General features: G+C 39.4%; 1 protein-coding gene across 2 annotated transcripts in view; it reads left to right on the top strand.

Annotated features, from left to right (window-relative positions):
- The window catches only part of baiap2l1a (BAR/IMD domain containing adaptor protein 2 like 1a), a 46543-nt gene that overhangs the window by 12189 nt on the left and 18980 nt on the right, over positions 1–15374 (top strand). For both annotated transcript variants that reach the window (XM_063003824.1, XM_063003825.1), the window contains exons 4-6: positions 8243–8304; positions 13925–13996; positions 14124–14258. In XM_063003824.1, coding sequence (XP_062859894.1) covers positions 8243–8304; positions 13925–13996; positions 14124–14258 — 269 coding nt within the window. The remainder of the gene's footprint in view (positions 1–8242; positions 8305–13924; positions 13997–14123; positions 14259–15374) is intronic.

The following is a 15374-nucleotide window of genomic DNA, read 5'->3' on the forward strand; positions in this document are numbered from 1 at the left end:
AACTTAAGTATTTTTTGTTATTTTCTCTAATCAGTATCTGCAAATACTTTGTATTCAGTAACATTTAGGTCAGGGCTCTATGCAGGCCACTGGAGTTTGTCCAGACTAATCATGTCAACCATGTCTTCTTTGTGCACAGGGGCATGGTCATGATGTACCTGGAAAGGGCCTTCCTCAAACTGTTGCCACAAAGTTGCCTGATTATTTAAATTATAATAGGGCAGTTGTAGCCTAGCGGTTAAGGTATTGGACTAGTAATCAGAAGGTTGCTGGTTCAAGCCCCACCACTTCCTTGAGCAAGGCCCTTAACCCACAATAGCTCAGACCGTATACTGTCACAGTACTGTAAGTCACTTTGGATAAAGGTGTCTGCTAAATGCCGAAAATGTAAATGTAAAGATGGATTTTTTGCTGACCTGTGAGCCATAGATGTGGCTGAAACCTCTAAACCCAGTATAAATGTCTGCATACTTCTGGATTTATAGTGTACCATATTAAAAAAAGTTAAAAACTGGATCTGAATCTCCTTGGTGAAAACACATTTTGTGTGTGTGTAGTCTCACTACATCTGGGGAGCAAAAGTAATTAGACAGTTGGCTGCTCAGCTGTTTTTAAGAATTATAGACTTATGTACCAGAGAGCTAACAAAAGGTCAGGTTGATTCTAGATGCTGCATCTGAGCTGTTAGTTTTATAAAAAGTGATAATAAAAATATTTTAATGGTAAAGCTAATGGAGCTCTGTACAGATCTTAAAATGCAAATAAATTATTTTAACAAGATTAAAAGTCATTATTACTCTATAATATCAACTGTACAAATATTGTTCATAGTTCAGTTTAAAGGTACTGATGTTAGAAAGAAAACCAAAATAGTCACCATATGCTAAAACATAAACTCATTTGGATGGTGAAATGTAATGATAAAATCTAGAAGGAAACCCCTGTTCAATATTAAATATTGCTCTTACTTACATAGGCAAAGGGAAAGCCATCGGGTGGAACATTTATTTAATATGTTTAATAATTAATAACATTTAGTAACAGTCATAGACAATTTAGTATCTCCAATTCACCTCAATAGCATGTCTTCGGACTGTGGGAGGAAACCGGAGCACCCGGAGGAAATCCACGCAGACACGGGGAGAACACATTGCTCCCTGTGATTTGAAGAAAGTGGATTAAGAATTAAGTAAAGTACCTTCAAATTCTTTAGTACAACCTCAGACCATCAGCCAGGGGGTTAAATCATGGATGCAGTTTGATGTTCCAGCATGACAATGAGCCAAAGCCCACATCAAAGCTTGTTTACCGTATCCTTACCATATGTAGACTGTCCTAAAAAGCCAAGTCCATGTAAAAAACAAAAACTCTGGTGAGTAGAGTGGTCCAAAGATCCAACCAGAGTTCTGGCTGTTGATGTTGATGAGCTTGTTGATGTCCTAATCAAACGTGGTGAAGAGTTAAGGATAATATGAACAAATATAAGGTTTGCTGTATTTGGGCGCCTAGGTGGCACAACGGTAAATGGGTGTGTTTGAAAACCAATATGCTCACTACTAAGGTATCTTAAAATTTCAACGGTGAATGCAATCCAAGCATTCAGTGCGGCACAACTTTTCTCACAAAAACATGGCAGACGGTGCAGAGAAATGCGGAGTTATTTTCAAACGTAAACAAATTACTATTGATTTTTAATTTGTATAAACTTGCACAAGTGTCGTTTATTTGCAAATTTAGGCTTGTCAGCAAATTTAACCATTTTCGATACATGGAGGGAGATGTTAGTTGACATGCTAGCGTGTTGTTCCACCCCATCCCATTGGTTTGAATGGCATGAGGCTAACTGTATTAGCTTAGTTAGCAAAAACTGATGGAATCGCTGTCTAAATAGCACATTCGAATAACCTGCCTTATAAGTCAATGACTTATTAGAATTCTCTCTACTTAGGCAGCTCCCTATGTAGGCAGTCAGACAGCAAGGCAGCAAACTAGGTTTCGAACATACCCTATGCTTCCCCACTACTGCTGTGGGGATTTGAATCTTAGCAGTGCCTTTGGACAGCCTATAACTGAGGGGGGTTGCTGAACAACCTTGTCCGTGCACTCTCAGTGCCGACCCCACATCTGATCAAAATAAGTAGGGTTGCATCAGGAAGAGCATCAGGTGTAAATTCTGTGTCAAATCAAGTGTGTGGACCAAAACGACTTGCTGTGGCGACCCCTAAATATAGGAGCAGCCAAAAGTACATTAGGTTTGCTGTGTTTATATTGTTGACCAAGCGGAATTTGTCATATTTTCAGATAAAAATGCTTATGTTGCGCAACACATGTCTTAGGACTTGAATTGCTTCTACAACTGTTGTTTCTCTGTGACTAAATGATTGGAAAACAAAAACCCATTTGTCCTAAAAGAGACAAGAAAGGAGTTTTTTATGCCACATTTAGGACTAAGATGCTACTCTTGATCATTCAAACCTCCGTCCTCCGTCCTTTCAATACCTTTAAATTCATGAACTTATTTCACCCTAGACTGTCCCTCGTCAGCAGTGATATTGACAGTGATATTGAATAGGCATTTGTATGGTGTTTACACAGACCGATCTCTGAGTGGAACCACCTGCCAATGTCTGCTGCAGAGCTTTTGTAGTGTTTACTCACACGGCTATGCTAAATTATGCTTTTCTGCTTCATGCTTTTGTATTGATGGCCTCTGTTGAATTGTGGTTAGCTTGTTGTTTCAGGAGTTATTATCTTTTGAATAAGTGTGGAAATTAGGCTGGTCTAGTGGTAGTCCTGAAAGGCTGGAGCGTGCTTATTTCTTTGCTCAAAACATCTAGTAAACATGCTAATCATCTGAGAAGTCGACTTGTAGCAAGGAAATTGCCTCATTGGGTTGTACTTACAGATGGGCTTCACTGGTGGAAGTAATATGTGGTTTGTTTCTCTCTCAGTTATAAAGCTGCATTAGATCTCTGAAAATGATTGGCAAGGCTGGGAAAATGCTAATCTGAAACATAGCAGTGGTGCACACAGCAGTCAGCACAAAAGACGCTTTTCATCATATTCTGACAGGGAGTCTCGTAATTGTAACTCATGTTTGTGAAAAGTTTTTATTTATTGTCAGTTTTGAGACGACTGGGCCAGTCATTGTTCATTCACTTGTTATTTTTTATTTTTTTTTACCAAAGATAGATTCAACTTTATTGTCATTGCTCAGTACAGGTACAAGGCAACTCAATGCAGTTAGTAGGGCTGGCACCGATCCGAACAACCGATAAATCACTGGATTGGATATTGGAAGGAAAAAAAACATGTAATCTGATCCGATACTGTTGTTTAATGTAAATAACACTTAATGTAAATAAAGCCATTCAGAAATTAAAACACACTGATCTACTTAAACTTTTAGCATTTTAAAAATCATCTACTACTGCCACATCTAAAAACACTTTTACGGCATGTCGTCCAAAGTGTCTACAATTGGAAGATGTGGATGTCAATCAAACGTGATGGACCAATTAGAATTGACGCAGTGTTTGGTTGAGATTTTCTGTTAAAGTTCTGTCATGTTTTAAGATTATTAAAAAACCCTGCTGGATTTTGAAGAGGACGTCTGTGGCTAAACGGGAAACGGTGTTGTTTGTTTTATTTACTAACACTAATGGATTAATTGTTGAGGATGTGAGAGATCTCCAAGCCAGGACAAGATTGATACATTTGTTTATTTTTTATGATTTAATTGTTTCACTTTTATTGTTTATTAATAATATTTGTTATTATTTATTTTATAATTTTTTGCTGCCTCTTCAAGGTGTAGACTTTTTATATTGAAGTGATAATTTATTTGTTAAACACAGATAAAGTTGCACTTAAATTTTTATTTTAAATGTTTGTACAGTGCTGTTAAACAAGCCAAAAATGCTGCTAAATGTTCTGTGTAAAAGTGAAAATAAAAACAGCAGTTTTGCATAAGTGTGATGTTGTAGCTTCTGTATCCTTTAGAATATTTATTTCACAGTCTGAGCATTGTTATTTAGATAGCTAGTTTAACCATGGTGCATTGAGACATGTATTATTACTGCTTAGTTGTTTGAGAGGAGAAATGACGGTATCGGATTGGTATCGGCAGATACTCAATTTGCAGTATCGGTATCGGACATAAAAAAGTGGTATCGAGCCAGCCCTAGCAGTTAGCATCTACCAGAAGTGCAGACAGTAGCACTGTGCAAAGATAAAAAACAGAGAATATCAGTAAACATATATCTGTGATTAATATGAATATATAGTTATAACTATAGCTATTTACACATATGGAAATTATATCTATGTACATAGTACTATATACATAATAGCAATAATAACAATAAGCATATGAATGGTGCATCCAGTGCTACTTGGTAACACAGGGCTCAAAGCAGAAACACACCCTGGACAGGGCATTATAGGGCAAGATTTTTACTCACACAACATCCATGGCACTCACACATTCACATATTTGTTCATACCTAGGTGCATTTAACAGTAGCCAAGCCACCTTCTGCATGGAAGTTAGAAGGAAAACGAATTCACACATGAATGAAACACATGGGGAAACCCATGCAGACACGGGGAGAACATGCAAACTCCACACAGAAAGGACCTGGAACACTTCACCTGGGAAGCGAACCTAGGACCTTCTTGCTGTGAGGCGACAGTGCTACCCACCGAGCCGCCCCAATAAACTAGTAACAATAAAGTACCGTTAAATGTGGTATAGAATAGTTTAAATTGTCAACCTGCAGACCCCCTGCACCATTCCCGGTGTGGGTATACTATGTTGGGACCTTACAGCAACACTCTACCAGCTGCGCCAACATGCTGCCCTGTAGGCCAGTCAGCATCATGAAATTCCAGACGACAAAAATGTCTGCCACAAAAAAGCCTTTTCACGAGCATGTTACACTACCATTGTGGTGTAATGGTATAATGGTTGTAATGTCCACATACACTTTTGTCTCACTGCGTCCTACTGATGTCAGTGGAAAAACTCTGCTGAAGGGTGTATTAAACAACTTCCTGCTCTTTGTATCTACCACATTTGTGAGTCATTTTTGCATGGATACATTTTGTTTCTGCATCATTTTGGCAGAGACACATAGAGTTTTAATGGTAGGAGCTCTTTGCGTGACGATGATAAATTGTGTATTGTGAAACCCCTCATTTGAGACTGATAGTTCAGTGTGCACTTCCCTCAGAGGACTTAATGACAAAGGCAACCAACTTGTTGAGTCATGCGAGGTGCCCTCGGTTTACAAAAATAATCTAGAGACGACTGAAACTTTTTAAACTTTGAAACTGTTGTGTTCTTGGTTCTCGGATTCATTCAGAGAACCAATTGGATTGGACATTTCTTTATGAGAAACTAACCAGACTGCTTTTACAACAAATCCAAATAAAGCATTGAATTTAATTTGTACACACAAAGAGTTGGTAGAAAGCATTACTGCATTACTTTAGCCTTTTCATACTTTTACAAACAAGTACATCTATGCTTAGCGTGTTCCTGAAGCTGCAGTAAAAGCACACAGCCCTAATGTCCCTGTTCCCACAAAGACAGCATTTAGCAGCTCTTTGTGCTGACCTTTCCATGCTAATGTGGTAATGTAGCTGCTATTAGATATGCAGCGTTCATGCTCTGCCCTGCTAATGCATACCATGCAGTAGCCCCTTCGCCTCTGTTTGTTTGCTTTAGGCTTGGAGTTGGATGAGTAATGCCAGATGAGTGCTAACAAGCTATAAAAACACTCGCTGATCTGTGATTAGGTGCATGTTGTGATGGATTAATGAGGGAGTATGGCAGGGTGTGAAAGACAGTAGCTGGTATTTTATTCTGTGTACTTATTTGAACATGTTAGATATTTGTCTGTGATGAAATAACAGTGTATCTGTGATTACATAATAGATTAAGTACATTTAAGTATTAAGTATAGTGGTACCTAGTAACTCAACGTCCCCTAAACCCCAAATCTTTGAAACTCAACACCCTTCATTGAGAAATGTGTACCCTTAAACTCAACATTTCCCTTAAACTCAACGTGTTAATTTTTTTTTTTTTAAATTGATGTATTTAATTTCAAATGAACAATGAACAGTCGCTTTGTTCAGCGCTTTGCTTGAGCAGTGCAGTAAGACATCATCAAAGTGCAAATATGAGACGAATCTACATTTGTGTGGAACACCCGTAAAATTCACTTTGAAAGCTCCACATGTATCTGTGTTTATCTGGATTTTCTTCAGTTTCACTTTCAAACTTGTGTTTACAGGTTCTGAGAAATTGTAAGAATCAGCTTGTTTTTGAGAGAGTCTAAAATGCTTATCGTTAAAAAAAGCTTAATGTGACGTAATGTATTAAAATTATGACAGAAACACTAAACCTCTCTTCATTATTACTGCTTATAAATTCTCTCCACTAATGAAATTCCTCGCTCGTTTTAGTACAATGTCGCGTTAAGCTTTGTTTGTATTTATTTTTAACTGTTTTTAATTGTATTTCAGTGTTTTTATATTATATGTGTTATTATTAGTGTATACATGTCAAAAACAATTTTACATAAGCTTAAAATATATACAGGTCCACAAGACCATGGAACGCATTAACAGGTTTTCCAAACATCCTTGTGGGAAAAAATATCTTGAAACTAAACACCTTTAAAACTCAATGCAAGTCCCAGAACCAATTGACGTCGAGTTTCAAGGTACCACTGTACATCATTTAACAGATACTAAAATATTTGATTTGGGCAAAAATGTATCTACATGCACTCAAGTAAGTCTACAAATCAAATCAAAACAGGTGTGTATGTCATTGTACTCTTGGAATCTCAATGCTTTCTGCACTAGTCATAAGGGCTTTAATTGCATAAATGTGACAAGCCTACTATATGTTTTGGGACACAACCCTTGTATCCATGGTTTTAAACTAAAACAGCATGAAGCAAGAAAGCATTGTGTCCATTTGCAACCTTAACATTCTCCATATAACTGTTGACAATGCCAACCAAGTGTTCGAAAGGCTTACCAGTAAAAAGCCTTTTCTTAATGTAAACACAAGTATAAGTGAAGTTAAAATGAAACAAGAATCTAGAATTAGATCAAAACTCAAGCTGGTTTTGGCACAAATGAATAGAATCCCAAATTGGGACATTGTCTGAAATTAAATTAAAACAAGAATCTGTGATTTGTGAATCTCTTGAACTTTTATTTAACTGAGAAAATACAAAAAACAGACTTGTCAGTTAGCCATTTAAAAAAAGAACATTTCTCAACACAGGTTTACAAATAATTTGGATGTTGTACCATCTACCATACAGAAATATACAGAAAATAATCTAATCCAGCTGTAACGTAAGGTGGATGATTTGACTCCCACCCCCTCCACTCATATCCTGGGAAACTTATTGGAATACATGTGATATATAAGATACATGATGAACTGTATTGTAGTTGGATATTCCAGCAGGACAATAAACCAAATTATAAAACGGATAGTTCCGGTCCTAAAATCTGATTGGCTGAGCCGCGTTCGAAGCCGTTGTAAAATCCCCGATAAACGCACACCTATGACCACCTCACATCATCCCATATTAATACGCTACTGAAAAGAAAAAGTTAATGTTATGTTCGCCTTCATGTTGCCTAGCAACACTGTTACTCGAACTACCTTGCGTCGCGGAAGAATGCTTTATTGTAAGTTTATACACAATAAATACATTTATGAATTAAACATTGTTGTATTTATTATATTTTATGTTGACCGCCGTTTTATAAAAGCAATAAGCCACTCGAGACCGTGCGTTACTGCTATGATTTTAGCACGGGAAAGAAGTCATTCCCTGTGCTAAAATCACAGTAATGCACGGCCTCTCATGGCTTATTGCTTTAACATGCATCCAAATCCACACAAAAATGGTTAGAATCAATGGCTTTTGCCATCCTTGCTCCCTGACCTTAATCATATTAAAACCATGTACAGTGAGCTGTAAAGGAGAACATACAAGAGATCTAGAGAGATTCAATATTGCTGACTGCTCTCAGATTTCCTGCTGTGGATTACCCAGTCTTATGAAGTAAAAGAGAAGCACATAGTACTAAATGCATCAACAGCTGCTTAAAAAGCACTTCAAAAATACATACGTGTGTTTGAAAGCAAGCTGAGCAATTTATTCCAAACTATCAGCCATTTTTTTATGGTCTCTGTCCACAGGAGTGGTTCTGATGGAGATATCTGAAGTGCACAAGAACGTGCAGTGGGAGCTGGAGGAGTCGGTAAGAATTCACTCAGAGATTTATTTTTAAACTCACATCCTGTGCTATTGACTTTGGTGCTTACAGACCCCTGTACTGGAAATCAGTGCTTCTATCCAGGTGCTTCATCAAGCGCTTAATCTATACTGTAATGGGTGGGTAACCAAAACACAAGGGTAAAGTGTTCTAGTTTATTACTGGCTGTTCATGTTTAAGAAATGCATGTGAATTAAATTCAGCTGCCATTCATAACATCTGAAACACATTTTTTCATGCATCATGTTTATTTCGGGTGCCTGGGTCGTGCTGCGGTAAAACACACTAGCCCACTACCACTGAGATCTGAGGTTCAAATCACAGCTGTGCTATAGGCTATTGGTTACTGGCTGAACAGCCAAACCACTGACAGGTGCACTTGTTAAAACACTGAGAGTATGATATGGTATTAGATATGTGGACCAGAATGATCTGCTTTGGTGACCCCTAAAAATATGGGTGACAGTTTCATGACAGTATCACACATTGCCATCTGAGGGTTTAAAGGCGTTCCCTTGTAATAGGTCGGTGCCTGTTTTGGGTGCTGACCTGCTCTACACCTGGAAATCTGACCTTTTGTACAAAGGTCAGACCTTTACATTGGTAACTTGGTAAGTTATTTTAAGCTGTATAATCCCCCCCCCCCCTCCAAAAAAAAAAGATTTTCACTTTTCAATCATGTCCTTATGATTAGTATATGACTTGTGATGAAGTCAATGTATTCATGTCAAGAAAAATGCATTATCACTCAGACTTTTTGGCCCACATTGTATGTGCTAAAATGTTTTCCATACATATAACTTGAAGCACAGTACAGTGGACCCTTGACTTACGAATTTAATTGGTACTGAAGGGCTGTTCTTAAGTCAAAATGTTCGTTAGTTAAACCTATTTTTCCCATAAGAAATAATGTAAATAGAATTAATCCATGCCAGACCTCCCAAACCCCCCCTTACCTAATCTTTCTAATGTCTTAAAAGGTCTTTTTTGTTATAAATACAAGTTTATTTTCCCTTAATCTTAAATTATAGAATAGATTATACTGTAATAAACAATAATAAACAACAATACACAGTAGTACTGTACTGTACACAAACACACATCACATTTCAGTACGGTACGTGTGCTTTACCATACACCATAATACATTGTATCTACCAGAAACAACAATACCTCTCATATTTCTCTCATATTTCCTTATTTATTTCAATAGCTTTGTATTTTGTAGGTGTAATTTCACGAAAGAATAACTTCATTCTTCTCTCTTACTCAATGTCCCCTCTGTCCGATACACAGTGACAGCTACTGGCAGGAGTAATTATACAACAACAAAAAACTGCGCTTCCTCTGCACCTTCTCTGGGGACATTGTAATATAGAATTTTACAAAATATAAAAAAAAAACACTGAAAAAACACTGTCCGCTGTCCGAATGTTTGCTCACGGAATATATATATATATATATATATATATATATATATATATATATGTATATACAGTGTATCACAAAAGTGAGTACACCCCTCACATTTCTGCAGATATTTAAGTATATCTTTTCATGGGACAACACTGACAAAATGACACTTTGACACAATGAAAAGTAGTCTGTGTGCAGCTTATATAACAGTGTAAATGTATTCTTCCCTCAAAATAACTCAATATACAGCCATTAATGTCTAAACCACCGGCAACAAAAGTGAGTACACCCCTAAGAGACTACACCCCTAAATGTCCAAATTGAGCACTGCTTGTCATTTTCCCTCCAAAATGTCATGTGATTTGTTAGTGTTACTAGGTCTCAGGTGTGCATAGGGAGCAGGTGTGTTCAATTTAGTAGTACAGCTCTCACACTCTCTCATACTGGTCACTGAAAGTTCCAACATGGCACCTCATGGCAAAGAACTCTCTGAGGATCTTAAAAGACGAATTGTTGCGCTACATGAAGATGGCCAAAGCTACAAGAAGATTGCCAACACCCTGAAACTGAGCTGCAGCACAGTGGCCAAGATCATCCAGCATTTTAAAAGAGCAGGGTCCACTCAGAACAGACCTCGCGTTGGTCGTCCAAAGAAGCTGAGTGCACGTGCTGAGCGTCACATCCAACTGCTGTCTTTGAAAGATAGGCGCAGGAGTGCTGTCAGCATTGCTGCAGAGATTGAAAAGGTGGGGGGTCAGCCTGGCAGTGCTCAGACCATACGCCGCACACTACATCAAATTGGTCTGCATGGCTGTCACCCCAGAAGGAAGCCTCTTCTGAAGTCTCTACACAAGAAAGCCCGCAAACAGTTTGCTGAAGACATGTCAACAAAGGACATGGATTACTGGAACCATGTCCTATGGTCTGATGAGACCAATATTAATTTGTTTGGTTCAGATGGTCTCAAGCATGTGTGGCGGCAATCAGGTGAGGAGTACAAAGATAAGTGTGTCATGCCTACAGTCAAGCATGGTGGTGGGAATGCCATGGTCTGGGGCTGCATGAGTGCAGCAGGTGTTGGGGAGTTACATTTCATTGAGGGACACATGAACTCCAATATGTACTGTGAAATACTGAAGCAGAGCATGATCCCCTCCCTCCGGAAACTGGGTCGCAGGGCAGTGTTCCAGCATGATAATGACCCCAAACACACCTCTAAGACGACCACTGCTTTATTGAAGAGGCTGAGGGTAAAGGTGATGGACTGGCCAAGCATGTCTCCAGACCTAAACCCAATAGAACATCTTTGGGGCATCCTCAAGCGGAAGGTGGAGGAGTGCAAAGTCTCGAATATCCGCCAGCTCCGTGATGACGTCATGGAGGAGTGGAAAAGCATTCCAGTGGCAACCTGTGAAGCTCTGGTAAACTCCATGCCCAGGAGAGTTAAGGCAGTTCTGGGAAATAATGGTGGCCACACAAAATATTGACACTTCAGGAACTTTCACTAAGGGGTGTACTCACTTTTGTTGCCGGTGGTTTAGACATTAATGGCTGTATATTGAGTTATTTTGAGGGAAGAATACATTTACACTGTTATATAAGCTGCACACAGACTACTTTTCATTGTGTCAAAGTGTCATTTTGTCAGTGTTGTCCCATGAAAAGATATACTTAAATATCTGCAGAAATTTGAGGGGTGTACTCACTTTTGTGATACACTGTATATATATAGAGAGAGAGAGAGACGCTCAGAGTCAACTTGTTCATGACGTCACGTGTTTCGCGAATTTCTGTTCGTAATCTGAAATTTGTTCGTACGTTAAGTTGAAACAGATTGTTCGGAACCCAAAATCTTTGTATGGTAACTGGTCTACTGTACTTTTCAATATCAGAAAGTATGTAAAACATCAAAAATACATTCTACCATATTACGTGATCTCATTTAATTTGCTGACACTGTTTTATTCTGGTCAGGATTGTAGTGGTTCAGGTTTCTCCTGAATCATTGTGCGCAATGCAGTAACACATCCCAGACAGAGCGCCAACCCATTGCTGGGTCTCAGCCCCCCTCAGACATAGTCAACCATGTCTGTGTAGACCCCCGACTAACCGATAGTACTGCTGGGTATTTGTACCAGGGATCTACAGGGGTTGGACAAAATAACTGAAACACCTGGTTTTAGACCACAATAATTTATTAGTATGGTGTAGGGCCTCCTTTTGCGGCCAATACAGCATCAATTCGTCTTGGAAATGACATATACAAGTCCTGCACAGTGGTCAGAGGGATTTTAAGCCATTCTTCTTGCAGGATAGTGGCCAGGTCACTACGTGATGCTGGTGGAGGAAAACGTTTCCTGACTCGCTTCTCCAAAACACCCCAAAGTGGCTGAATAATATTTAGATCTGGTGACTGTGCAGGCCATGGGAGATGTTCAACTTCACTTTCATGTTCATCAAACCAATCTTTCACCAGTCTTGCTGTGTGTATTGGTGCATTGTCATCCTGATACACGGCACCGCCATTGGATGCACATGGTCCTCCAGAATGGTTCGGTAGTCCTTGGCAGTGACGCGCCCATCTAGCACAAGTATTGGGCCAAGGGAATGCCATGATATGGCAGCCCAAACCATCACTGATCCACCCCCATGCTTCACTCTGGGCATGCAACAGTCTGGGTGGTACGCTTCTTTGGGGCTTCTCCACACCGTAACTCTCCCGGATGTGGGGAAAACAGTAAAGGTGGACTCATCAGAGAACAATACATGTTTCACATTGTCCACAGCCCAAGATTTGCGCTCCTTGCACCATTGAAACCGACGTTTGGCATTGGCACGAGTGACCAAAGGTTTGGCTATAGCAGCCCGGCCGTGTATATTGACCCTGTGGAGCTCCCGACGGACAGTTCTGGTGGAAACAGGAGAGTTGAGGTGCACATTTCATTCTGCCGTGATTTGGGCAGCCGTGGTTTTATGTTTTTTGGATACAATCTGGGTTAGCACCCGAACATCCCTTTCAGACAGCTTCCTCTTGCGTCCACAGTTAATCCTGTTGGATGTGGTTTGTCGTTCTTAGTGGTATGCTGACATTACCCTGGATACCGTGGCTCTTGATACATCACAAAGACTTGCTGTCTTGGTCACAGATGCGCCAGCAAGACGTGCACCAACAATTTGTCCTCTTTTGAACTCTGGTATGTCACCCATAATGTTGTGTGCATTGCAATATTTTGAGCAAAACTGTGCTCTTACCCTGCTAATTGAACCTTCACACTCTGCTCTTACTGGTGCAATGTGCAATTAATGAAGATTGGCCACCAGACTGGTCCAATTTAGCCATGAAACCTCCCACACTAAAATGACAGGTGTTTCAGTTATTTTGTCCAACCCCTGTAAGTAGTAGTGTGCTAGAGAAATTTACCGCTGTGCCACCTGAGCGGCCTAAACTGAAATAGTAATTTTAGGTATTTGTTATCCAGGTTTACTCATGGCATAAAAAAATGATTTACTGGGTTGTGGGCAGCAGTAGGCAGGAAAAAACCCTAAAAATAAAGATAAAGATATACTTTATTTGTCATATATACATATACAGATGTACAGTACAATGAAATTCTTTCTTCGCATATCCCAGCTTGTTAGGAAGCTGGGGTCAGAGCGCAGGGTCAGCCACTGTACAGCGCCCCTGGAGCAGACAGGGTTAAGGGCCTTGCTCAAGGACCCAACAGTGGCTGCATGGTAGAGCCTGGATTTGAACCGCCAATCTTCCGGTTGATAGCCCAAAGCTCTACCCACTAGGCTACCACTGTCCCAATAACATTTAAATGTTTTTTCTACCTCTATAAAGTCACTCACAGCCGGTCAGGGGACTCTGACGCACCCTGATTTAGAACAGATTCTGTTCAGTGAAGTTTGACCAAAATGATTTCTTTGTTGCAAATAACAAACCAAAAGGTCAAATGTGGCCTCCGCTGTGCTATATCTGACACATTTCCGCTCTTTTAACCTTCAGAGTGTTTTATTATGACTCTATCAGTATATCTCAGTACTTACATCTCTGAGAGCTGTGAATGTTTGACAGCTGGAGTCGATAAGATAACTCTTTTGTTAGATTGATGTAAGCATGTGGAATGCAGCACGTGTATCAGGAGTCTTACAGCTGTTTATGTGTTCTTAATGACTTTTTTATCAGTTTAAAAGGTTTCACAGTGAGGTCATTGCTGAACTGGAGAGGAAAACAGAACTGGATGTAAAATACATGAATGTGAGTATGCTCATTAATTCTCACTGACCATTTGACAGCTTATACTGTATATTAGGTGCTGTTGTTAAGCTCTGAAAAATGAAGCACTGATCTGATGATAATACTGATGATGGGTTTTTAACTTCAGGCCACATTCAAAAGATACCAGTCAGAACACAAAATCAAGCAGGACTCTCTGGACAGAACACACGCAGATCTGAGGAAATTGCGTCGGAAAAGCCACGGGAAGCATTCCAGCAAATACGACACCAAGGAAAATGAGGTCAGATTTCAGATTGGCAGGGGATTTTTTCCTCTTCCTTTTATGAACTACTTTTCTATTTATCTAATGTATTTGCAGCTCTGACTATTGACCTTGGATTATTAATCAGTCATATTGCTCACCTTATCAAGCGGCCTTTGTCTCCCAAATATGACTAAATTCTAGTCGTAAGTTGTATTAATTACAAATGCCTAATTCACTGTTACACAGTTAGTAAGCAGTTAGGAGTAATGATTTGTGGGTACTTAAAACGTTGCTGTGTTCAGTTTGTTAGTCCTATACTGATACTCATTTACAACTAAAATAAAACTAAATAAAACAAAATTAATACTAATACTACTACTTCGTGATAAAGCTTTAAGCAATTACAGTTAATTCTAATTTTTAAACATATTTTGTGTTTGCATATGAATCCATTTATTATGTACACTGATCAGCCATAACATTAAAACCACCTCCTTGTTTCTACACTCACTGTCCATTTTATCAGCTCCACTAACCATATAGAAGCACTTTGTAGTTCTACAATTACTGACTGTAGTCCATCTGTTTCTCTACATACTTTTTTAGCCTGCTTTCACCCTGTTCTTCACTGGTCAGGACCCCCACACAGCAGGTATTATTTAGGTGATGGATCATTCTCAGCACTGCAGTGACACTGACATGGTGGTGGTATGTTAGTGTGTGTTGTGCTGGTATAAATGGATCAGACCCAGCAGCGCTGCTGGAGTTTTTAAACACCGTGTCCACTCACTGTCCACTCTATTAGACACTCCTACCTAGTTGGTCCACCTTGTAGATGTAAAGTCAGAGACGATCACTCATCTGTTGCTGCTGTTTGAGTTGGTCATCTTCTACCTTCATTAGTGGTCACAGGACGCTGTTGGCTGGATATTTTTGGTTGGTGGACTATTTTTAGTCCAGCAGTGACAGTGAGGTGTTTAAAAACTCCATCAGCATTGCTGTGTCTTATCCACTCATACCAGCAAAACACACACTAACACACCACCACCATGTCAGTGTCACTGCAGTGCTGAGAATGATCCACCACCCAAATAATACCTACTCTGTGGTGGTCCTGTGGGGTCATGACCATTGAAGTACAGCATGAAAGGG

Source organism: Trichomycterus rosablanca, chromosome 10 (genome assembly GCF_030014385.1).
Source record: "Trichomycterus rosablanca isolate fTriRos1 chromosome 10, fTriRos1.hap1, whole genome shotgun sequence".
Lineage (NCBI taxonomy): Eukaryota > Metazoa > Chordata > Actinopteri > Siluriformes > Trichomycteridae > Trichomycterus > Trichomycterus rosablanca.